This window comes from Dromiciops gliroides, chromosome 3 (assembly GCF_019393635.1).
Source record: "Dromiciops gliroides isolate mDroGli1 chromosome 3, mDroGli1.pri, whole genome shotgun sequence".
Lineage (NCBI taxonomy): Eukaryota > Metazoa > Chordata > Mammalia > Microbiotheria > Microbiotheriidae > Dromiciops > Dromiciops gliroides.
The window spans coordinates 212185667-212212809 of NC_057863.1; the positions used below are offsets into that span (position 1 = coordinate 212185667).

At 33.4% G+C, this 27143-nt stretch overlaps 1 protein-coding gene across 9 annotated transcripts in view; it reads left to right on the top strand.

Annotated features, from left to right (window-relative positions):
• The window catches only part of EPHA6 (EPH receptor A6), a 1203504-nt gene that overhangs the window by 117100 nt on the left and 1059261 nt on the right, over positions 1–27143 (top strand). For 7 of the 9 annotated variants that reach the window (XM_043994222.1, XM_043994223.1, XM_043994227.1 and 4 more), the window contains exon 2: positions 17930–17994. In XM_043994222.1, coding sequence (XP_043850157.1) covers positions 17930–17994 — 65 coding nt within the window. Of the gene's footprint in view, positions 1–17929; positions 17995–27143 lie in introns of those variants that run through there. The other 2 variants (XM_043994226.1, XM_043994225.1) reach the window with 2 other exon arrangements.

A 27143-nucleotide genomic window follows, 5' to 3' on the forward strand; every position in this document is an offset into this window, starting at 1 on the left:
ACCTGAGGATAGGGAAATAAAAAGAGCCAGAATGAAAGTGGCATAGGTTTTACTCTGAGAAATGGAGAACAGTATTTTGTGATGATGCTGAAAAATGGGCCCCTCCAGTATGAGAAAAGAAGATATGGTTTATTCCATATAACTTGACTCATTTTTGGCTTATATTAATGATTGTTAAGCAGTTAATGATAAATTGATTAATAAAAACATGGAGAAGAGTAACTCATTAAGAACAGTGAAAGAAAACCAATTTCCCACTATCATTTTAACTTGTGTTCATATGAAAGAGTTGTAGCCATTTGATCACTTAAAATAAAACAAGCTTATTTGGATCTTATATTGTTGGAAGTTAAAGTGGAGATAAATTAAGTTTTGCAAGTTCTTAGGTGATATTTCTATGATGCCTTTCATTTTTAGGTAAACCAGTATTTTAAAATGCCTACTATGTTCATGGCCTTGTGTTAAACATTGGAAATAGAAAGGCCAAAAACACTGCCATCCCTCAAGTACCTCACAATTTGATGGGGAGAGATAACATGCGAACAGCTATGTAGAGACAAGATATATAACATGACTTGGAGATCATCAAAGAGAAAAGTCCACATTAAGTGAGACCAAGAAAGGCTTGTTTTAGGAGATAGGATTTTAGCTGAGAATGAAGGAAGTTAGAGAAGAAAGGAGGAGGTAGTATGGGAGAGAATTCAGGCATCCAATCAGAAGAAGAGAGAGCAAGGATAAAGTGTACCTCAGATGTGAAAAGGTAAGAAGTGAAGCAAATATCCTATTAGAGGAGAGTAATGCATAAGAAGACTGAAAGTTAGAGAGTTTATGAAGAACTTTAAAAGTCATCAGCAGATTTTATATTTTGATCCTGGAGGTAATAGGGTAAAACTGGAACTTATTGAATAGGGTTTGGAGTGACCTACACTTTAGAAAGGTCACTTCAATAGCTATATGGTGAATGAACTGAATTTGAGAGAGACATAATGAAAAGAGACAAAGCAAAATACAGAGTGGGCCAAGAGTAATGAAGGGGTTTCAACATTGAATAACTTATTTTTATTGTAATTTATTGCATCATATGCAGTGTGTGTATATAAAATGAATTTACATGATGTGTGAAAAATGGTGAAAATTAAAGGAAAAATTATTTTAAAAAATTTATTAAAATATTGTGACCTTTGTTCCACCCTGCATCATTACAATAGTCTAGATGTGAGATAAAGAGAGCCTCAACCAGAAGTCAGAGGAGCAAAATAGTGGATAAGTGATGTTGGGAAGGTGCAATTCATAGGATTTAGCACTGAATTGAATGTAGGTGAAGAGTGGAGAAGAAATGAACGGGGAATGGGAAGGTAAAAGTCTGATGACACAGAATGGAAGCAGTAGACTACTTGAGGATTAGCATCTATAGTCTCATTGTAGTCTAGTGAGTTTCCTTGGTTGTCTACTGGGATGGTAGTGTAAATCTAATAATTATAGAGTCATTTTATTGTTTTTATAGGGAGATAAGTCACCTGATATTAGGAGTAGTGATTCCTGAATATCACTACAGTTGATTTTTGCTTTCCTTGAGTTTCCTGATTCAAAGAAAGTTAAAAAACAACAAGAACAGAGAAAGCTTTAAAAAATAGAGCTGAGTGATACATAAGATAGAAATCTAGGGGTTCCTAAAAAGAAATTTTAAAAATAATTTTTTCAAGGGTTACAGAAAAGAAGAGATAAGATACCCAGTTGATGAGCTACAAAGCAACTAATTGACCATTCATTCAATAAAGCTTTGGGTAATAAGGCCTATAATATCATGTTCATGTTCTGCAAAGTCTATCATGCTTTAATGAAAGTTATTAGAAATTATTTAAGTAGAGTAAGTAAAGAATATTATTTATTCTAAGTAGTTTTTTTTCCTATTCAAGGTAAACATGCAAAGAAAAGAGTTTCTAGTTTTTGTAGCATATTTTTCGTTGGAACCACAAAAAAATGTTCTCTCTTCTCTTCGCCATTTGACAAAGTATTGCTTAGGACAGAGATGTGAACTATTGCCTTGAGAGTGATAGCATCGCTTAATAGTGCACTGAGCTCTAGGTTTAAAGTTCAAAAGTTTTCCTTCTTTTTCTACTCTGTAATTTTGAGAAAGCCATTTAACCTTACTTGTTCCCATCATCCTATCTGTCAAAATGCGTTGTCCTACCTTTCAGAGACATTTGGAGGGATCACTAAAAATAAGGTGGAAAAACCTATTTTATGAAATAGTAAGCAATTTTGGAAAATTTAATGGAACAACATCAAAAATCAAGTTCATTTTCCAGATAAAAGTAGTCTTGAGTTATAATCGAAGGCAAAATATCCTCTTTTGGAAAATACTTTAAAATAATTCTAAAGCTACAAGAGAACAGAAATTGAGTGGTATGGATATGAATTTTTACTCCACAAGTTCACTATAAATGAATACATGATTTTTAAGGTACATATTTTGATAATGGATACCATAAAAGAATAAATCTGAAATTTACAAGTACTTGGCTTTGAGAAGAATATTTGCCAATATCTGTAAAATTGTGTAAATTGTAACTCTAAATTGGTCTGTTTATCAACCTGGTAGCATTAACATAAAGCCAGTTTTAGATAATAGTTAACGTAGAGCTTCTGTCATGTTATCATATATAAATTTAGGATATAAATTCCTCAGGGAAAAGAATATTTCATTTTTTTCTTTGTATTCTTTGTATGAAGTAGAGCAACTTCCACACAACTGGTGCTTAGTAAATGTTTAAACTAAAAATGAAGATATTTCATGAAGATTTTGATAAAGTAAAATTTGTTTTGTGTATAAATGCCAAGTAGTCAGTGTTTCAGGAAAAAAAAAAGATCTCTAAGGATATTGTTATTTCATAGAAAAGTTAAAAAAAAAAGGAAAAATGCAAACCCTAAGAGAGAAAGTTCTTAAACAAATGATAGCTCTACTTTTAGAAACACAGACAGTGCTGTCTTTGGGCCTGATCCATATTCAATTACGATGATTATTTTTTCTGTCTAATCCTTCCTGAGAGGATAGAGAAATTATTGATGAGTTGTTGTTTTACTTTCCCTCACTAAAGGTGGTGAAATGGATATGTAAACAAAATGTTATAACATTTTTAATGCTCAGTTTACCCAAAGCACTTTAACATAATATAGCATAAACTAAATATATAAAACATTATCTCTACTTCATTGAAAGGGAAATGAATAAAGAAGGATTGGTAAATAATTCAAAGGCATAGAATTAATATTAGAAGCAATGTAAAACCTCAGGAGTTTATTCTTTCAGCTGGACTCTAATGCTATCAGGCTTCTCTTTTATCAGTTGTTATTATTTCCTTTTAGAATACAATGAAAGTTCCTTACTACATTTTCAAAAAGAATTAAAAAGGAAAGTACTATTAAAAAAGAAAATGTTTTAGGAGGAAAACATACAAAAACTGTATGTATGTACAAAAGTTAGGAAAACTTTGTAGGTATGTCATTTATTTTTTATACCCTAATTCTGATATTCTTAAATTTATTTAGTTTATTTTTTTTTTACCATCCAACTTGAAATGTAAAATAATTATACTTATTGGAAGTTCTACCTTAATATGTTCTTCTCATAAGATTTAATACCATGAATATCAATGTAAAACTTCCTTAAATATTGTTTTTCACTTTATTATAAAGGTAATGTGTTTATACCAAAAGAAAGCGTTGTCTTCTAAGTGTTTGAAACAATTCTGGGAGTGACTTTACTAGGTATCTTTTTTTTTTAATAGCCAGCAGGAGGAGTTCTCAACTTATCAGCCCCTTTGCAAATTAGTATTTTGTCATTTTTAAGAAATCTGGATTGTTGTTGAAGCTGTTTAATTTGGGTTTAGGGGTGGGTTTGTGTGTGTGTGTTTGAAAAAAAATGAATATGATATGATAGAATTAAAATAAGTTGTTAGATATTAAAAGGGCATTATATATACATAAAAGGACATATATATACACATACATTTACATGTGAAATATGAAATTACATAATATTTTCTGGAGTATATATTTAATTTTAGAATTAGCACTTCTTTTTTAACATAATCTTTAAATTAAGCAAAACTACATGTCAGATGAAAGTTTCTCTACACATCTTTACTTTTTCAACTCCTAAACTATTTTAACAACATAAGTGATTTAGATGCTTAATATTAATTTTTGATTTTTTATTAAGAAACCAAACAAAACCATAGGTCATATGTATAAGGGATATCAGAAGCCATCTATTCCAAAGCATATCTGAATAACAATCACTTCTACAATAGCTCATCTGAAAGGCCATCTGTCTTTTCCTTGAACACTGGTGAAAAGGGAGCTTCCCACCTCCCCAAATAGCCAGGTCTATTTAGTAATCCAATTTTGTTTCCATAGTGGAAATCTTCCAAAAAGTTTTTATATTTATATTTATATGCATGTTTCTGCATAAACTTCTTTATTTAAAATTATATCTCAGCTTAAGTCCTATCTTCTTCAAGAAGTCTCAGTCCATAATCTGTCTTTCAACTTCATTCACCTAAAACTGTTCTCTCAAAAGTTAATAACAATCTAATAAGTGGCCAAATCTAATGGTCTATTCTCAGTACTCATCCTTTTTGACCTCTGCATGACCTCTTCTCCTTGATACTCTTTACCTCTTAGGTTTATATGGAAATACTCTCCCCTAGTTCTATGTATCTGACTATGCCTCATTCTCTTTTGGTAATTCTTCATCCAGGTCATGTCTGCTAACCATGGGCATTTAGTAGGGCTATATCCTTGCCCCTCTTCTCTTTTTCCTTCTTATATTATTTCATTTGGTGACTTCCTCATCTCACAAGCATTCAATTATCTTCTCTGTGCTGATTATTCTCTAATCTATTCAGCCATAGCCATTCTATTGACATCTATTATTATTATTATTATCATTCAACAATATATTATTTGTTGAATATTATTATCATCATCTGTTATTATTATTAGACATTTCAAACTGGATGTCTCATAGACATCTTAAACTAAACATGTCCATGACTGAACTCATTATTTCTACCACTTGCCCAAACGCTTCCCTCTTCCTAATTTCCTTATTCCTGTGGAGGTTACCACCACCATCCATTTAGTCTCCCAAGCTTACAAGCCAGATGTCATCTTGTAATTAATTCTCTTTCTTACCGGTCATATCCAATACATTGCAAAGACCTGTTGATTTTACCTTTTAAATTTTCAGTTTTTCCTCTCAAATACACTTCCTTCTCTCCTCTAACTCTTCTACTACCTTGGTACATTTACTCATCACCTAATGCCTGTACTATTGCAATAGGCTGCTTCTTCTTAGTCCATCCTACACTCAGCTGTCAAAGTGATCTTCCTAAAGCCCAGGTCTCAGCATTGCTATGATGCTATGAATTACTCTTTTCTCCTTGATACTCCTTTTTTCTCATGGTTTATGTGACAATATTCTCCCCTAGTTCTCTTCCTACATATCAAAATACACCTTACTCAAAAACTTCAGTGACTCCCTATCACTTTACAATCAAATATAAAATCTTCTGTTTGACAAAGTCCTTCATAGCCTGCTTTTCTCACTAGCTTCCTAGTCTTCTTAAATCTTATCCCTGCCCGTCCCACACACTTATACTTTGCTATCTAGTGACTTTATCTACCACATTTGTTGAAGAAAAAACTGTTTCCCAACTTGCTCCATGCCTTTGAATACTCTCCCTCTTCATCTGCAAATTCTAGTTTCCCTGGTTTTCTTAAAGTTCCAGCTAAGTTCCTACCTCCTACAAGAAACATTTCCTCATTTCCCCTTAATTTCAGGGGGTTTTTGTCTCTTGATTATTTTCAACTTATCATGTATGTATGTATAAATATATGGGTACTTATATATACTTATATATGTATATATAATGTATGTATATACACATATATTTTTCATATTTATTTTTATGTATTATGTATTTATATAACAACAAATATATATGTGATATATATCCACAGTGAAAATATATACATATATGGATATTATTTATGTGGAAATTTATTTTGATTTGGGGACCCTACCTTTAGGCTGAGATTAGAAAGCCTTAGGCCCTCAGGGTCTCTTCTGTGTGGGAGGGGCTGGTGCCCCTCCCCCTCTGCTTCAGCTGGGCCAGGAAGCCCCATGGACTGTACAAGATGCCAGGTCAGACAGCTGGAGGAAAAAAAAAGCCCCCAGATCCCTCTGACCTGAGCGGAGCTATCCGAAATATCCTGGATATCCCGTGCTGAGGCACGGGATGTTCGAGCACACCGCCCCCTCTCCCCCCCCCCCCAACCAGCTGCAGCCCTGGCTGGGGGATTAGCTTGGTCTGTGGGGGCACAGGAAGCCCCGAGATTTGAGTAGAGAGAAGAAAAGGTGTATATATAGACCTGGGGGTTAGACTCAGGGGGGCGGACAAGGACGAAGTGGTTCAGACAGAGGAGATGGGGCTGAGAAGAGGTCAAGAGGGCAGCTGATGAGATTAGAAAGGAGAGACAGGGGGATGAGACGAACAGCTACGCAGGACTAGGAGCAAAGGCGCCAGAAGACAGACTGAACAGGAGGCAGTGGAGAGCACAGAAGCAGTCAGCACAGGGTATAGGTTGGAGAAAGTGAAGATTAAGAGAAGTTAGAAGAAAGTATCTGAGCAGGGAAAGTACATACCCTGAGGTGAGAGGCAGCTAATGCCCTTATTGTATTAAAAAAGTTTGAAGCACAGCAGGTGGGAAAGAGATGCAGTGGAAAGAGACACACCTCAACACAGTCAGGTTGTACATTTTATTTCCCTGTATTCTTAATTTTCAATAGTATCTCATAAATAAACTCTGTTTTGATTATTTGGTTAAGAGGCTTCTTAATCCTTTGCTTATCAATTTTGGGAGTGGAGCAGTATGGTGGAACTTTATAAACGGCCCATGTTAAATTAACAGCAGTCAGATAGCCAAATAGTCAAAAGTCCCAGAATTAGTACCCCAGTCAGTTTTAGCCCCCCAAATTAGGCTAGTAAGTTAAAAATATCTTCACATTTTAATGGCAACCACGAAGGGACATACGGCCCAATTATAATTTCTCTAAACTTATAATTTTTCATATAATCATAACTTTTCACAAATCCAGTTATATAATTTTTCAGATTAGATATACTTATTAATAATTAATTTTTTGTACATTTATGTTTATTATATATAAAGCATATAAACTATTTCTGTGATGTATATACACAATGAAAGAGAAACAGAGAGAACATATATATATATATATATATATATATATATATATATATATATATATATATATATATATATATATATATATACATACTGTTTCTTCCATTAGACTGTGAGCTCTTTGAGAGTGGGAGCTACTTTTTGCCCTTCTTTGTAACTCCAGCATTTAACACAGTGCCTGGAACATAGTAGGTGCTTGGCAAAAGTGTGTTGACCAGGGATGACACATAAACATATTTAAGTGGTTTTTTTAAACCTTCTATTTCCTTACAAGAAACATCATGAAATGTCTGCATACTAATGAGTGTTTATTGAATACATAGAATGTTAAAAATAAATACTCAAAAATTAATATATGATAGAATTCATTGCAATTTAAGAGTTTATCTCTTAAAATGTTTGCCCCTGGGGACAGCTAGGTGGTGCAGTGGATAAAGCACTGGCCCTGGATTCAGGAGGACCTGAGTTCAAATCCAGCCTCAGACATTTGACACTCACTAGCTTTGTGACCCTGGGCAAGTCACTTAACTCTCATTGCCCCATAAAAAGAAAGAAAAAAAAGAACTAAAAAGAAAAAATGTTCACCCTTGATTTTTGTTTTACTTGCTTTTCTTTGGACAGATGAAATGGCAGTGATATTTCCAAGACAGTTATTTTTTTTAAGTAATAAACATTTTTATTTATTGGGTTTTAATTTTTATCCCTCATTCCCTTTCTCTCCTCCCCCCTCCCTGGGGCAGTAAGCAATCAGATATGGCTTATACCTGTACGATTATGTAAAACATTACCATATTAGTAATTTTGCATAAGAGAATTTGAATAAGAAAAAATAAAAATGAAAAATAGCATGCTTCAGTCTGCGTTCCATCAATATCAGTTCTTTCTTCAGAGGTGCATGGTATGTTTCATCAATAGTCCTTTGGGATTGTCTTTGATCATTGTATCATTGAGAATAGTCAAATCTTTCACAGTTCTTCATCAAACAATATTACTGTCTCTGTGGACAATGTTCTCTTGGTTCTGGTAACTTCACTATAGAGCAGTTCAGACAAGTCTTTCCAGGCCTTTATGAAATCATCCTGCTCATCATTTCTTATAGCACAATAATATTCCTTCACCATTATATAACATAGCTTGTTTAGCCAATCGCCTGTTGATGGGCATTCCTTTTATTTCCAATTTCTATGACAGTTATAACAGGACCAGGATAATATTGTGGACTTTAATATTGTACTAGAATCAATAGTAGAAACAATTTTGATTCTGCTGTTCCAGTAAAAATAAAATGTAAACTTCTTAGCTTATTTTCCTTTTTTTTTTTCTTTTTCTTTTAATCTGGGTCTTTCTATCTCACCCTGGAAGTAAGTACTAAGGCTACTCAGTCCCACTCTAATAAGCATGGAGGCTTTAACCAACTTCTTTTCTGACATAGGCTAGTTTGCCCATGTGAGGGAACATATTTCCTCACCACAACCCCATCTTTTTGTGGGGGCTTGCCGTATTTGTTGTAGACATAGTTCAGACACTACCATACTGGAGCTCAGAAGACCTAAAATCAAGGAATGCACCAGCCTCAGCCTTCCTAATAACTGGTATTACACGTATGCACCAGCAAGCCAGTTCAGTCATTTAATTTAAATATTGTGAAAAATAAGACAAAATGTAAATTTTAATAAAGCCATAGATGAATGTTTCACTGACTTAGTATAATCCACAAATATAATTTTTTCAGTATAGTATTTTTAATTCTGTATTTTGAGCATTTACATTGAGAAATTTTCTAAAATATAGAACACATTCTCTTATACTTCTAAATACTGTTTTATAACTAGGTTCTTCCTTATAAGTAACAATTACATGCAATATGTATTTTATAGCAATTATATAAATATGTATTTTATAGCAATTATATAAATATGTATTTTGACTATTTGTGTTGGGAATTGTCTAAAGTATATCATATACTCTTTAGACTTCAAAATACTGGTGACTAGGTTCTTCATATGAATAGCAATTACTTTTATTTCAGATGCTATCGAGATATTTATTCAGAGGTTATTAGACTAGAAGTCATTAGAATATTTACTCATATTAAATGGGCTCAAATGAATAATAGTTTTTAGTTCCTATGACATGTGTGAGCATGTGTTTTTGTGTGTGTATTTGTATATGGGTAGTATCTTCCCACATTGTTAGCTGTTGAGTACCTCCCAATTATTTTGAGTTTGTGACTATAATCTGCTGAAAGCTGAGAAAACTTGACACCATATATTACAATTCTTCCTAAAATAAAGTAGATATGCACTGAATGAGCTCCTATGCATAATGTACATAAGCTCTATTGCTTCTGCTTTGTTATGTCTATTTTTTTCTCTTCAGGCTCCTCCCCTTTCTGCTAATATCTGCATCCTTAGCAATATTATCCACAATGAAATTTGTTAGAAATTTTTCTTTGAAACATTGTGATCCTCTCATTTTTTATAAAAAAAGACTAGTCAACATTTTTGTAGCACTTTAAAGTTTGCAAAGCATTTTGAATATATTATCTCACCACAACCTAGTGATATAAGTGCCATTAATGATCTTAATTTTTATAAATGACAGAGGTAAGGTTGAAAATGGTTGTGACTTACCAAGAATAAAACTACAAATATTTGAAACAGGATTCAAGACCAACATTTTCTCCAAATTTCCCTTATGTGATAAAACTGGACATTCATTTATACTTCACTTGATCCTCTTTTATTATAGATTACAAGCCATCTATTCCTTGTTATTCTGTATGATTCTTATCCCTATTCTTCGGTACATTTTACAAAGGACTTTGACTCAAAATAGGCAAAGGCCTTACCTCAAGGTGGCTCAGGGGATAGAGCACCAGGTCTAGAATAATTAAAACCTGAGTTCAAATCCAGAAGCCACAATTACTAGCTTTGTGACCCTGGGCAAGTATATTAAATGTTCTTTTCCTCAGCTTCCTATAAAATGGGGAAAATAAAATAGCACTTACATCCCAATGTTATTGTGAGGATCAAATTAGCATAAAATTTTAACACTTAGCATAGTATCTGGTACATAGTAAAAATTATATGTTTTAACTATTATTATTTTTAACTCAAATATTCTTATATACATATGTGTTCAAACATGCATGTATGCATACGCTCACACATATATATATACACACAAGTGTGTATACACATACATGCATGCATGGGTAAATACATATAACTTAACCTCCTAAATGAGTAACTCCATGTACACAGAATACAAAAAGGCTTTGTATATGGAATTGTAAATCTCCATTTCAAAGTGCTTGGTTTTGGAAAAAAAAATAATAAATCTCTCAATTACCAAATTGTCCCAATTCTGGTTATCTATGAAAATAATTTGATTATCATTTGTGAATTTATTAGAGAAATATTTTAATGCCCCCCATTTAAAAAATAATCATAATAATAATTGTTATTATTATTATTAATCCTGACTTACACAGGATCACACAGTTAGTAAGTGTAAAGTTTCTGAGGTTATATTTGAACTCAGGTCCTCCTGAATCCAAGGCCAGTATTTTATTCACTGTACCACCCATCTGCCCTCTATTAATCCTTTAATCCCAAATTATGCCACATATAAAAAGAGAGGGGCAAAAATGACTAGTAACAGAAAAGCATAGTCAAGCAAAACAAATCCACACAATGGATTTGTGTCCAAAAATGTCTAAAAATTCATATTTCTTTCTGCACCTTGAGTCTACCATCTCTCTGTGAGGAGGTAGATAAAGTGCCCCCTTGAAGATCTTCTAAAGCCATGGTTGGTCATCGCATTGATCAGAGTTCTTAATTATTTACTATCTTTATATAAATTGTTCTCTTGATTGTGCTCAATTCACTTTGTAAGTTCAAACTACATAGGATTCTCTCTGAAATCATGTCATTTCTTATATTGCAATAACATACCATTACATTTTGATATCACAATTTTGTCAGACATCCTACAACTAGTACATAATCTCTTATATTCTAAATCTTCATTTTTTCCTCCTTTTTAATCCCCTCCTCCGTGCCCCCCCCATTAGGATTGCAAAGTTTGTATTGCTTATAACTTTCCCATCCTCCCTCAGTTTCTTTTAATATCTTATCTAGGGGGCAGCTAGGTGGCACAGTGGATAGAGCACCAGCCCTGGAGTCAGGAATACCTGAGTTCAAATCCAGCCTCAGACACTTAACACTTACTAGCTGTGTGACCCTGGGCAAGTCACTTAACCCCAATTGTCTCACTAAATGTGTGTGTGTGTGTGTATATATATATATATATATATATATATATATATATATATATATATATACACACACACATATATATATGTATGTATATATATATAGATAGATGATAGATAGATAGATAGATAGATAGATAGATAGATAGATAGATAGATAGATAGATAGATACTGCTGTTCAGTCGCTTTATTCATCAGTTTTCCTGTACTTGTTACATGACCAGGCTTATGGCTATCTTCTTACTACTCTTCTAACTCCTCTCCCTCTTCTTCCTTTCCCCCTTGTTAATTCATAATACAATGATCTTTTCAGGCTAGTAGCTTAGAAATAAAAGCACAGTGCTGATGCAGTCAGGGTACTGCATTTGAACTCTTCATAAAGAAAAACTCTGAAGTATCAAAGCCCAATGAACCGATGATCAGATGCATGCTTTCCATAACATTCTCCATAAACATCCTTCTTGACCTCTTTTCAGCCTTTGACACTGTATCACCTCTGAATACTCTTTCTTCCTTTTTTAGGTTTTTGTGAGACTGCTTGCTGATTTTTCTCCTTCCTGTTGACTATCATTTTAAGTCTCTTGGAGGATCTTCATCCATCTTATACCTACTAAACATGAGTATTCCCCCAAGTGACTCCCTTCTTCCTCTATACCAAGGACTTCTTAAACTTTTCCCATTCATGACCCCTTTTCATCCTAAAAGGTTTTATGTGGTCCCAGGTATATAAAGATGTAAAATAGATATACATAACCTTTTGTTTTCTTTTTTAAATTAATTTTTTTTTACTTTTCAACATTTGTTTAGATAAGATTTCCAATTTCAAATTTTTTCTCTCCCTTCCCTCCCTCCCCCCTACCCTAGACAACAGGTAATCTGATAAATAAATATATATAATAACATATATATTTATAATAACATTAAACATCTTTATGTATTAGTCATGTTATAAGAAAAGAATCAGAGCAAAAGGAAAAACCTCAAAAAAGAAAAACAACAGCACCAAAAACAAAAGAAATAGTATGGTCCACTCAGTATCCATATTCCACAGTTCTTTTTTTTTTCCTGGATTTGGAGAGCCTTATCCATCATAAGTCCTTTGGAACTTTCTTGTACCATTTGATTGGTGAGAAGAATCTAGTCTATCACAGTTGATCAACACATAATGTTGATGATACTGTGTATAATGTTCTTCTGGTTCTGCTCATTTCACTCGTCATCAGTTCATGCAAGTCCTTCCAGGTTTCTCTGAATTCCTCCTGCTCATCACATAACCTTTTAATGTTGCCAAGTTTTTCATGTCCCCCACCAATTAAAGATGTTAGGCTCTTTACTATCTCACTTGGTAATTTTGCTAGTTCCCTTGGGTCCAATAATCATACCTACACAAATTATTATAGATCTGAATATCAAGCACTTCTAAGCTTCAGTCTACTGTCAACAACTACCTCCTTAGCATCTCAACCTCATGTCTAAAACAGAATTCATCCCCCACCAATCCTCCCTTCTTAGAAAATTTTCTACTACAGTAGAGGACATGACCATTTTCACAATCACCCAGGGTTACAATCTCACTGTATTCCTCAGTTCCCTACTGATCTTTTTCCCACATGTGAAATTTATTGTCAAGTCATGTTGTTTCCACCTTTGTAGCTTCTCTTATATACAATCCCTCCTCTCCATTTACAAAACTACCACATTGGTGCAGGCCCTCATCATCTTATGTCTGAACTATTGCAACAGTTATCTTGTTAGACTCCCTGCTTCAAGTCTCTCTTCACTCAAATCTATCCTCCACTCAGTAAAGTGATTTTCTAAAACACAAGCCTGACCATGGTACCATTATTCAATAAAGTGAAATGACTCCCTAGTTCTTCCAGGATCAAACATAAAATATAAAAGACATTTAAATCTCTTTACAACCCAGTTCTCTCACCTTTCCAGTCTCCTTACAATTCAGTACCCTCCATAAACTCTACAGTCTATGTCCAATGGACTACTTTCTGTAACGTCATACAGGACATTTCACCTGCTGACTTTATTTGTTTCAGTGGCCCTGTCTTATAATTGGAATAGTCTCACCCCTCACCTAGGATTCTTAAATTCTCTGTCCTCCTTCAAGATTCAGGTAAAATGACATCTTCTTCGAGAGATTGCCATATCCCCCACCACCATTCTGCTAGTGTTTTCCTCCTGAGACTAATTCCTATTTATTCCATATATATCTTATATATTAATTGAACATTGGCTCCCTCATTGGAATGTGAGTTGCTTTAATCCAGGTCTTGTTTTGGCTTTTCTTTGTATTCTTAGTGCCTAGCATATAACAGAACTTAAATTTTTGTTAACTGACTAGGTGGTTGACTAATGCAAGTTGACAAAAGACTGAAAATTTCTCTTTTTGATCCTTATCAATAGCTTAAAACATAAGTCAAAATTTGGTTATTCATTTATGATGGGTTTTTGTTTTCATTTTGTGTATGTATGTGTGTGACATTACAAAAGGGTGAAAAAATGTGTCCTAAAGTAAGCATAGATGAAAATATATCATAGTGGTCATGTTTAACTTCAAGAAAAATACTGCAATGTTTTCATAATGTACAGTTCTTGTATTTATTTTAGGGTATGCTTTCTGAAAATTATATAATTTTTTCACTTGTTGACAATTATATAAATGGAAATATAGAGCAAAAAATCTTCCAAGTAAACTTATGCTCTATTGAAAGGGGTTTATTTAAATGTTACAATTATTTTTTATAAGTGAATACTAGTAGAATTATTAATTATAACACCCTTTTGCTATCAAAATGAATGGCATTTAAATTTTTAATTAAACAGAATTTTTTTACAATGAAAAATGGGGAGGTATAATTTGAAACATAATACTCATGTTTTGGCTCCCTATTGCCACCTGAATAAGCTATAATTTACTCTGATTAGCTCCTAAAACATTTTAAGTAACTTATTTTCTTTTTGAATTTTGCATTTCAAAATTCCCTCCCTCCTACACAGTCTCCCACAACCACTGAGAAGGCAAGCAATAAAAACATTTCCATATTATCCATATTCCAAAAAGCAAGAAAAATAAAATGAGAAAACCACACATATATGTATATGTGTAACTATAAATATGCACACAAGCATATATACTTGAATATGTATATACATACATACATACATACTTATGTACACTTCAATTTTAAAAAGAGCCAATATAAATTATTTTGTCCATACAGGTAAATTTTCCTTTTAAAAAACTCTTTAGGGGCAGCTATGTGGTGCAATGGATAGAGCACCAGCCTTGGATTTAGGAGGACCTGAGTTCAAATCCAGCCTCAGACACTTGACACTTGACACTTACTAGCTTTGTGACCCTGAGCAAGTTACTTACCCCTCATTTCCCTGGAAAAAAACAAAACAAAACAAAAACTTTGGAATATAATTCTAGTAGTGGTATTGCTAGTCAAAGGGTATGTGCAGTTTTATAAACTTTAGGGCATAGTTCCAAATTGTTCTCCAGAATGGTTGGATTAGTTCTTTGCTCCACCAGCAATTTATTAGTGTGCCTATTTTTTTCCTCCTCATATCCTCCAGCATTTGTCATTTGCAATAAGTTTGAGGATATTATCTCAGAGTTGTTTTAATTTGCCTTCCTCTAATCAGTAAGGATTTAGAGCATTTTATATAACTATAAATAGCTTTGATTTATTCTTCTGAAAACTACCCATTTATATTCTTTGACCATTTTTCAATTGTAGAATGGCTCTTATTTTCATAAATATTACTCAGAAGCTATGCTCAGTATATATTTAAGAATTATGGTCTTTATCAGAACAACTTGATATAAAAATTTTATATTACTTCATTGTCTATGGTATATTTTAGCATAATGTAGTGTCCCTGATTATCTTTTTAATTGGGTCTATTTTTTTTTTACTTTGTTTGAGAACATGATTGCCACCCCTGCCTTTTTTAGTTCAGCTGAAACATGTTAGATTTTCCTTTATATCTTTATTTTGACTCTGTGCATGTCCTTTTGTTTCAAGTGTGTCTCTTGTAAACAACATATCATTTAATTCTGGCTGCTATTCCATTCTGTTATCTGCTTTCATTTTATGGGTAAGCTCATCCCACTTACATTCACAGTTATGATTACGAATTTCCCTGATTCCATTTTTTTTCCTTTCTCCCTAACTTTGTGTCTCCTCAAAAGTATATTTTGCTTCTAACACCTTCCTCCTTTAATGTACCCTACTTTTTATCACCTACCCCATTTCTCTTACCCCATTCCTCTCCTATTTCCCTATGGAGTAAGTTCTTGGGTTTCAGTCTAATAAGCATTTTGAGTCTGTTTTGTAGCTGTTTTCATTACCTCAGTCTGACTTTATGATTTAGTCTTCTCTTCCACTGTAGTACCTTTTTTATATTCGTGTTCTTTCTGTTATTGTTGTTTGCTCAGTCTGGACAGGCCTCCACCCTAGTTATAGACTTCTCTTTCTGCCCTCTCAAGTCTTCTTAGGTTAAAGAAAATCTCCCTAATTTTTTGTTGGTTCTACAACTCCAAAATGTGATTTAAGGCATTATTTTAAAGTTGTTTGGAAGGGAATGTTGGGAGAGTTCAGATAAATGGGTGCTGCCCCATATCTGCCATCTTGGCTCCCTATGTTATTATTTAAAAAAAAAAAAACTTTTTGCAATCTGTCCCCAATCTTTCTTATTATACCCTTTTCCATACTCTGAGATAAAGTCAAAAAGGCTTGATATGGTCATATAATCTTGTACAAAAAATTAATTATTAATAACTATAACTAACCTGGAAAAATTATATATAATTGGATTTATGAAAAATTATAGGTTTAGAAAAATAATAATTGGGCTGTAAGTCCCTTCATGGTCGGCATTCAAATGTAGAAATATTTTAAAATGACTAGCTTAAATTTTGGGGGGCCTAATCTATGGATGACTAAATTGGGGACTTTTGACTATTTGGCTCTCTGGCTTTGTTAATTTAATGTGGGCCATTTATAGAGTTCCACCACACTTATCCACTCCCAAATTTATAAACTAAAGATTAAAAAGCCTCTTAACTAAATAATCCAAGCAGAGTTTATTTATGAGATATTATTTAAAATTAAGAATACAGGAAAATAAAATGTACAACCTGACTGCTTTCCTGTGGTCTCTTTCCACTGCATCTCTTTGGCACCTGCTGCGCTTCAAACTTCTTGAATACAATAAGGGCCTTAGCCGCCTCCAGCCTCAGGGCACGTTACACTTTCCCTGGTTTGTATTAAGGCCTGTAACCTTGTCAGCCCTGTCTCTCCTTTTCCGAACTGAACTCCTTGTCCGTGCTACCTTCTAGTCACACCCTCTTTCTTGTCTATCTAGTCTGTCCTCCTCTAGTCAGCCCCTCTCCTTAATCTTGTCTATCTAGTCCATCCTCGCTCCTTCTTTTTTTTTCCCTATCTAACTCCCAGGTCTATATATACCTTTTCTTCTCTCCACTCAAATCTCGGGGCTTCCTTCACCCCCCACAGACCAAGCTAATCTGCCAGCCAGAGCTGCAGCTAGTGGGGGGTGGGGTGTGCTCCCACTTCACGTCCCTCAGCACAGGCTATCTTTCAGATAGCTCTGCTCAGGTCGGAGGGAGCTGGGGTTCCCCCCGCCCCAGCTGTCTGACCTGGGGTCTTGCACAGCCCACAGGGCTTTTTCACTCAGCTGAAGCTGAGGAGGAGGGGGAGAGACCCTGAGGGCCTAAGGTTTTCTAATCTCATTCGAAAGGTAGGGTCCCCAAATCAAAATAAATTTCCACAATCTCATTGAGAAACCTAAGAAGAACACAATAATTGTTTATGATTCATTGATTGTTATAATCTCTCTAGTTTTATCCATATAAAATTAAAAAATTAAAATTAAGCCATCAGTCATGAACCTCCAACCAGCACCATGAAATTACTCTAGGAAAAAAAGATATTAAATGATTTTCTTCACAACTTACTAGGTATAACAACATTGTGAAATTCACTTGTTACTAAATAAAAGGTTTTTTTTATTTTGCTAAGTTTATTAGCATTAAGAATTTACCTAAATATTTTTTTTTTTTTTGCAGGGCAATGAGGGTCAAGTGACTTGCCCAGGGTTACACAGCTAGTGTCAAGTGTCTGAGACCAGATTTGAACTCAGGTGCTTCTGAATCCAGGGCCGGTGCTTTATCCACTACGCCACCTAGCTGCCCCCTAAATAAATATTAAATAAGTAATTTATAGAATACAATTCAAGGAATAATTAGAAATTTAGAATAAAGTTATTTAACTAATTTTCAAATATTATTCTTCAATTTTTAAAAAATGTGTTATTTTTTTTTTTAATTTCAGTTGTCTTGCTCGATACAACAACTGTTCTTGGAGAGCTAGGATGGAAAACATATCCATTAAATGGGGTAAGTTAAAAGGCTTTCAAATGTTGTCTTGCTTTATAGCTATTTTTAAAAATAGGATGAGCAATGTTTTTAAGTTATGGTTGGAATGAATTTTTATATAACTCATGTCCCACAGATGAAAACATCAGAATAACAACTAATATTAAGAAAATTTAAGCAAGTCAAAAACTTTTTAAACATTCAGAATAGCCAAGTGCCCGTTAATATAGCATTTATAAAATGGTAACATTAAAATAAATCAAACTTACATATTTTCAAGGCTCCAAACAACTTCCAGGCTTTTACTTCTGTAAGTTCGCTATTATAAGTAACTGAATAAGAACATATAAGTATACATACATATATATGTGTATATATGTATATATATATATATATTTACATACATACACACACAAATCAGATGTTATGAAACTTTAACTAAAGCTGTTACATTAAAAAATTGTACCTATGCAAATATATTGGCTCTCATTAGGGACTTTTAGGAAAATAGTGTTTTTAGAGTTTACAATGTATGTTATATTTATTGTTATGGAGTCTAACCGCTTTAGCTAGACTGGAACACAGAATATTCGGGTTCAAATCTCAACTCTTGAGCAAATTGTTTGTTTTTTCTGGGTCATAAATGTCCTCATATATAAAATGAAAGGGTTGGGCTAAATAACATTCAGAATCCCTTCAAGTTCCAAATCTATGAGTTTGTAATTCTGAGATAGATTATTTGAAGGATTTTTTTCAAGTATTATAGTTAGGTTTAAAGGGTGTACTAGATGAGTGCAGGAATTCTCAGAGATGAATAAAAAATATATAGAATGAGAAATCTTATTACCTAAAAATCCCACCTTTGTGTACTCTTAGTTACTTTTGCCTCAAAATATTGTACACTTTGGACAGAGGAACTTAATATAAAAATATTTATTCACTTACACATTATTCTGGTTTGACTGTTTATATAGCTCTAGATTTGTATAACTTTTAGGTTTGTTGTATAATAGATATCATTTTAATCAACAGAAAGGTTGTATTTATAAGATTGTAGACTCAGCTAAATCTTAGGAACTTGGAAATGGCTTGTTACTTATATAGCATGGTAATATGTTAGAACTGCAGTGTAAACTAGCCAATTTTTGAAAAATCACGTATTACTTGTTATAGTTGAAATCTTATTTATACTTTATCACATACTTTTGAATGATATATTTTTACCTTTATAGTCAAAGAAAAGCTGTTTAAGTTCCTTTGTGCAAATCTTAACTGGCCTTTAAAAATAGTAAAATAAAACAAAATATGCAGGGTCTGGGTTTTTTTCTTCTATGCTTTTTCTCAAGCTTTTTATACTATGATTTTTACCATCATTCTATTTCCTGACTTTCAAATAATAACGTTTAAATTTTTACAAAAAATGTTACTAATGGATTGTTAGAATATTTTTGAATGACTAACTTAATTTGGGGGGCTAATCTGACTGGAGGACTAATCTTTCTGAGTGGAGGACTAAACTGGGGACTTTTGACTATTTGGCTGACTTCATTAATTTAATGTGGGCTGTTTATAAAGTTCCACCACACTGCTCCCAAACTGGTAGACTAAAGATTAAGAAGCCTCTTAACCAAATAATCCAAGCAGAGTTTATTTATGAGATGCTATTTAAAATTAGGAATGCAGAGAAATAAAATGTAAAACCTGACTGCTTTCCTGTGGTCTCTTTAGCACCTGCTGTTGTGCTTCCAACTTCTTGAATACAATAAGGGCCTTAGCCGCCTCCGGCCTCAGGGCACGTTACACTTTCCCTGGTTTGTATTAAGGCTTGTAACCTTGTCAGCCCCGTCTCTCCTTTTCCAAATCGAACTCTCCTCCATCCTTGTCCGCTCCCCTCTAGTCACCCCTCTCCAATCTTGTCTCTCTATCTAGTCCGTCCTCGCTCCGTCTCCCCACGCCTGTCTCCCTCCCAGGTCTATATATACCTTTTCTTCTCTCCACTCAAATCCCGGGGCTTCCTTCGCCCCCACAGGCCAAGCTAATCCGCCAGCCAGAGCTGCAGCTGGTGGGGGGCAGGGTGTGTGCTCTCTAGCCTCATGCCTTGCACAGGCTATCCTTCAGATAGCTCCGCTCAGGTCGGAGGGAGGTGGGGGCTTTTTTTTCCCCCCAGCTGTCTGACCTGGCGTCTTGTATAGCTCACAGGGCTTTTTCTCCTCAGCTTCAGCTGAGGAGGAGGGGGAGAGACCCTGAGGGACTAAGGCTTTCTAATCTCAGCCTAAAGGTAGGGTCCCCAAATCAAAATAAATTTCCACAGGATGGTATGCCCATGCATCTAAGATTAAATATACAACAGGACACAAATGAATGATGCTGTTTTTAACCTTTACATTAATGATTGGATATATGTGTGCATGTGTACATGTTTATTATTGAGAGATCAAAAACATTAAAATAAGTATATGTACTATTTCTTATTTAGAATTACTAGATTTATATATGTATGTATATATAAATGTAATATATAGTAACATGTAATATATTAATATATAAATTCAGAAATTCTAAATGATACAGTACATAATATGCTTTTTATGTTCCTTTCATAAATTTCTGAAATGATTTACTAAGAATATATTGTGGAAATCCCCTCAAATATAATTAAAAACTATGAATTCTTAAAGTAATTTTTAGTTCTTAATAGACAACTTTAGTTTCATATTTCTATAAAAGTTACATAGCCAGATCACTTACTTCCTGGTTATTTACTGAAATATGTTCATTTAATAAATATTATAGGAGGCTAACAACTTGTAACAAAGCTGAGGAAAATTCTACTTTTACATAGATTATCTCGTTTAGTAATTATAATTTTGTAACAGTAGTCATATGGCCACAACTGAAATACACAGAATGTCTTTGAGCATGTAAATGCTTTTTTACATTAATATAATACTAGAAAATCCTACTTAAAGAGGCATTTCAGAATTTCTCTTTTCCCTTAGTTGTGATTAAATAAGAGATGGTATAATAATAACAATATTGGATTGACAGATGTTTTTAAAGTTTTCAAAATATTTGTCTAAAGAATAGTTAAGAATTCCTGGACAGTAAGGTTACTGGTCACATTTTATATACCAATTGTCATCTTGTTTGGAGAAATTTAGAGTTATAAATAGTGGATGAGACATAGAACGTTATCACTCCTTTGATACCTGCCTTTAGTCTAGCATTATACGAACAAAGGTATAGCAGATACATGAAAATTTGAAATTGTCACAATTGGTTTATCTAATAATCATTTTGTTGTAATTTGATTTAGAGCCAATTATATATGTGTGTGTCTGTGTGTGTAAATTTTGTATTCATACCAATTAATTTTTCTGTGTTAACACAAGCAGACCAGAGCCATAAAATAATGCAAAATATTAAGAATAATTTGCTATACTTTCTCCTTTCTACAGAAATGTACTTTAAATAGAAATAATTACAACCAAATATTATAAACTTTGAAAGAAAATTTTTCTTACTGCTCTTTTTATTTTCTTTGTTGTATAGATAAACAAATTGACCCAACTTGGTACTCTGATGTATTCTTAAATTCTAGTCCTTTTAAGAAAACAAATCCAACACTAGAATAAAGGTTTATAATAGCAAATGCATTAAAGTGTCTTTATTTTCATGAACTCCATTATAAATTGCTTAAAAGAAAATTGTATGTGCATGAGTAGATAGAAATAGAATTAGAGAAAAATGTGAATTGAAGAACTATTTCCCAACAAATATGGCTAATTTTTATAAGAATTAATGACTTAGTGGATAAACAGATAACTCACTAATTACTATTGCCATGACATTATTGCTTTGTGAAAAAATCTGAAAAAGCAATGTCATAGGTGAATAGGACAAAAATATTTGCTAACCTGAATTTATTATCTTCTTTTTTAAACCTATATGCAAAACTGCTTTGAGGTATTATCTTTCTTGCCTTGTTTGACTGAGTTCTTGTAGAATTACTCTTATTTTATTTTAAATATCAGTCACATTATTTGTTGCCAAGTTTTAATTATAAATATTAAAACTTTATATTTTATTTTCCCTTTAAAACTTAGCCAGGAGTACTGCATCTTCCTTTGTGGTAGTAATTATATAGGGCATATGACTGTTGAGATATTTTGAGATTAATTGAGATAAATGAATTCAGGTATTTTGGCACTGAAACCATATCAGAAATGTTTCAGTAGGGGAAATAGTACTAAATAACTCTTAAGCTTCAACTCAATAAACATGTCCTTCTTTCTCTCCTCTCTTCTCTGAATAAAATTAAAGGACAATAGCACCTAGAGTGGGAAGGAACTTAGAGATCACTAGTAATTTTTCAGACAAGGGAAGTGATGCCTACAGAAATTAAGTAGCTGCCCTACAATTGCTAAGTCCAAGAGTACAAGATTCAAACCAAGGTCTCCACTTTCCAGATTATGGCATCTCTCCACTATAGCATGTTGCCCACCTCCTAAATAACAGATCACATTATTATATATCCTATATTATCATAACTCTGAACTGAAGTCCAAAATCCTGGGTGAGTCCTAAATTGAAAACTTACTTGATGGATGACCCAGAACAAGGTACAACCCTTTTGAGCCACAAGCTCCTCACTGCAAGAAAGATAATAATAATTACCTTATCTAGCTCATAGACCTATTGTGAAGTTCACATAAATTAATATGTATAAAGGAGTTTTATACAGCATAAAGTTCCAAAAATTGTTTCAATACATTGAATGTGGAGAAACTAGGGAGAAGTTCCTTTAGTCCAGCTCCTGTAGCTGTTACCAAAATACATAGAAGAATAAAGTCTTAAAATTATGCAACTTTAATTTTTCTTGTTTCATTTACACTGAAAATAACAACCTCAATGCAGTTCAAGTCATCTGCAACTAATTGGTCCCTTGACATTTTGTCATAATTTTATAACAACACTTACCTTAATGATTGTTGACATTCTAAAACTATGGTTTATTCCTCTCTTTATCACCAGTCCACAGTCTTCATTAAGGAAGTATATATTATTTGTTCTTTGTTGTTTATATTCTCCCTTTATTCACTTTTCATATTGATAATTTAAATTTCTTTTCTTTAAAAAGAAAATAAGCTAGCCAATGGTTCATCTATTTTATTGGTCCTTCTCCCCTCCAAAAAGCTCCTAATGTTATTGCTCTAAAGATTTTTTAATATTTTGATTTAAATTTTTTTTCTATTTTTCCATAATTTTACTGATTTTTATTTCTTTTAAATGTCTTGGTTTTCTGGCAATTTTTAAAAATCTCAAGTCCATTTGATTCTCATTCTTTCTCTCCATATCTAATATGTGTATATATACACACACATGCATATACTATATATAATGTGTATGTTATATGATACGTGTAATATATTATATATTGTCTTTATATATTACATAGACTAATTGTATTTATTATACATAGATGGATGGATTGATGGATAGATGTACAGCATATCATATAGTATGTGTATAAAATCTTTTGGGTCTCTTCTTTCCCTCACCAAGTACACCAATAAGAAGGTCCTTATCCTTGATTCCCTCTTCGAGCCTTGAGTATGTTTTGCTATTATTCTCTGAATTTATTCTCCCTATTATTATTTCTTTTGCTCTTGGTACTTTCCTGCTGAGTTTAATGGTTCTTTTTTTCTTTTTCTTCACCAAACTTTGCGTGAATGTGTTGCCTACCCTCCTTTGGCAACTGAAAGTGTTCAAGTAATGCCTTTATCTTCTTCCTTTGTGTAGAATTCTACCCATATACCCCTTTATGTGTTTTAAGGTGTTTTTTTCCTCTTGTTCTCCTTTTCTTCCTTAATGTATCCTTTTTCCACTTTCATTCCTTCTTATTTTATTATCATCAGAACATAATAGAACCACTCCCTGACATCATGTCCTATGTAATTGATGCAATGAACCCTGATGGCATTAAGGTTTTGAGGGAGCACTTATATCATTTCTCACTACTGCTTCCTATTGGAATGTAGGCACTAAATCCTTATTTGATAACTTTGATGTTCACTTGTATTTTTTTATATTTCCATTTATTCCTGTGTGGCTTTTTTTTTTATCTCAAAGTTTCTACTCAACTCCAATCTGTTTATCAGGAATTCTTAGAATGACTATAATTTAAGATCATTTTTTTTTCTCCAGTAGGATTATGTTGCTTTTCTCTGGGAAGATTGTTTGTGGTTGTAATCTTTTGGAATATTGTCTTGCTTTATGATAATAGCTTCAATAGCTTCTGTGCTCCTGGCTGTGAACCCTTTTTATCGGATATCTTTCTGTCTCTTTGAAGTATATTTTTCTTTGGCCTGGAAGCTATGGACTTGGCAATAATGCCCCTGGGAATTTTCATTTGGGAAAGGAGTGGTTTCAAATGTATTCTTTGCTCTTTTGTTCTTATAGGTCTGTGCAGTTTTCCTTAATAATTTCTTAAAATACCATATTCAGACTTTGCTGACATTGTTTTTCCTGGCATTGTATTAGTCCAATATTTCTTAAATTCTCTCTCCTTTATCTTCTTTCTAAGTCAGTTGTTTTTGAAAAGAGATAAATTTAGAACAGGGGTCTTTGCCCTGGGGATTTTGAACTTTAAGCAATCGATAATTTTATTTTTATATAATTGATTTACTTTATAATTACATGTATTTTGCTTTATGCTTTTGAAAACATTTTGAGAAAGTTTTCATAGATTTCACCAGATTGAAGAGGAATCTATGAAACAACAAAATAAAAAAAAAAAATCAAGAACCCCTAACTTAGATTTTCTTCTATTTTTCTTGCAATCTTTTTAATTTTGTTTTAATATTTCTTAATATTTTATGGGGTATTAATTTCTGTTTAGTTTATTCTGATTTTCAAGGGGTATTTTATTTGCTGATGTTAGTGATAGTTAAGATTATATACATTTTGTGATAAGCTATAAATTCTCTTTCCAAGGCTTCCTTCTATAACTATTATTTTCCTATTTTTTCTTCCTCTGTATGTATGTGTACATGTGTGTATGTGTGTGTATGTATATATACATATATTCATATATGTATGTATATGGATATATATACTCATATATATTATATATACAAATAGAGCTACATATATATGCATATGCATACAGATATTTTACAATCTTGATGCTTCTCTATGTTCTTTCCTTGTATACTTCCATTTCATTTGTATTAAGTATAATATATACAGGAAAGCTAAGTGGCACAGTAGATGAAGTGCAGGGCCTGGTGTCAGAAAGACTCTTCTTTGTGAGTTCAAATCTGGCCTCAGATTGGCTGCGTGACCATGGATAAATCACACTTTAGTCTCTATCTGTAAAATGAGCTGTAATAGGAAATAGCAAACCACTCCAGTATCTTTGACAAGAAAACCCTAAATGAGGAATCACAAAGAATCAGATATGACTGGATGATAAAAATAATACATACCTATATTTCACATATAAACATAGAGATAGGGAGAGCAAGAGAGAGAGAGAGCTCTTAAGGAATTTTAACTGACCATATAGCAACTGAGACAATTTTTTCTTTGAGTTTTGGCTTGTGTATAGAAATTATTTTCTTAGGAAATTATGTCTTGTACATTTTTGGAACCATATTGGGGGGCTTTGTAGAAATATATATTTTTTACTCAATTTTCCAACATTACTATTATTCCAACATTCTACTTTGTGACATTGTGTTATGGACACATTTTTGCACTTCTGGATTCAAGTCTCATTTGGTTCTGATTTGTTTTCTCTGTGGTTTTGTTGCTACTTTTTCTGTTTATTGAAGGCTATGTTCTTCAAAACTCAATGGGGTGACAAATTATGAAGCTATAAATATTTAGCAGACCCTAAGCAATCTGATCACAGGGCATGATCCAATTACTATTTTCTTTTTTCTTTTGTTTGTTTGTTTGTTTGCGGGGCAATGGGGGTTAAGTGACTTGCCCAGGGTCACACAGCTAGTAAGTGTCAAGTGTCCGAGGCCGGATTTGAACTCAGGTACTCCTGAATCCAGGGTCAGTGCTTTATCCATTGCACCACCTAGCTGCCCCCAATTACTATTTTCTAATTTTCAGACTCTAGATCATGGTTTTAGTCTATGCAGCATAACATCAGCCTTTCCTCTAGGAGAAAGTTGCTTTCCTGAGCCCCTTAGAAGGACCTACACGTATAGAATATCAGAGACAATGGCCTGGTCTTCTTTTCATCCAGGGATCTAGGTCAATGATCCTTCTCTGCTATCAGAAAAAAATCACATTGCCAGAATCTGAGTCTCAGGTTCTGCTCGGTGGCAACAGGAACCACATGTTTTGCCTAGTGCTCATTGGAGCTCAGATTTTGATTCTGTGATCTCAATCAGTGATAGCAATAAAATGATTCTCTTCTCCCAACCTATCCTGTTCCACAGTACCTGTTCTTGCCCATGGACCAAAATCATGATCTGGGGATGTTAAAATAGCCCACTATGGTTACTTCATAGATTTCTTTATCACAACTAGCTTTGGATTATTTCTTAGATCTTTGTGGGAGTTCTTTCAGGAGCCAAGATATATTCCCTCCTACTACTCCATGAATTTTGCTGGTCTGCAAAAAAAGATGTATTTCCTTATTTCTTTAAAACTGGTCATTACATACTCTTTGTCTTATTCTCTTTTTCTTCATGTTTTTACATTGTGATAAGCATCATAATCATATTTTCCTTGTCCTATTTACCTTATTTCATCAATTCATATAATTTTTCTTATATTTCCCTCAATTGTTCTATGGAGTAAGTCTATCTACAACATCTACCATTACCTTCATGATCAAATAGAAATTCATGTGTTCAGTTTTTAAAGTTCTTACTCTGTAGAGTGGCTGTCCCCCATGCCTGGGCATCTTCAGTTTATTAACAGTGACATGTATAACTCTTAAAAAAGTGGATCAGACTGGCCACCTTAATAAGGCCAGCAACCCCAGTGAGAAGGGAGGATCCTCTTTATTGACATTCAGGAATGGGGGTAGTTTCTGAGTAATTGGAGAACATTACAATTGATTACAGTAGGAAAAATGGATTGCCATCCAGATGTGGCTAATTACACCCCTCTTTAAAAATTAAGGATTGCTGATTGTTTTATGG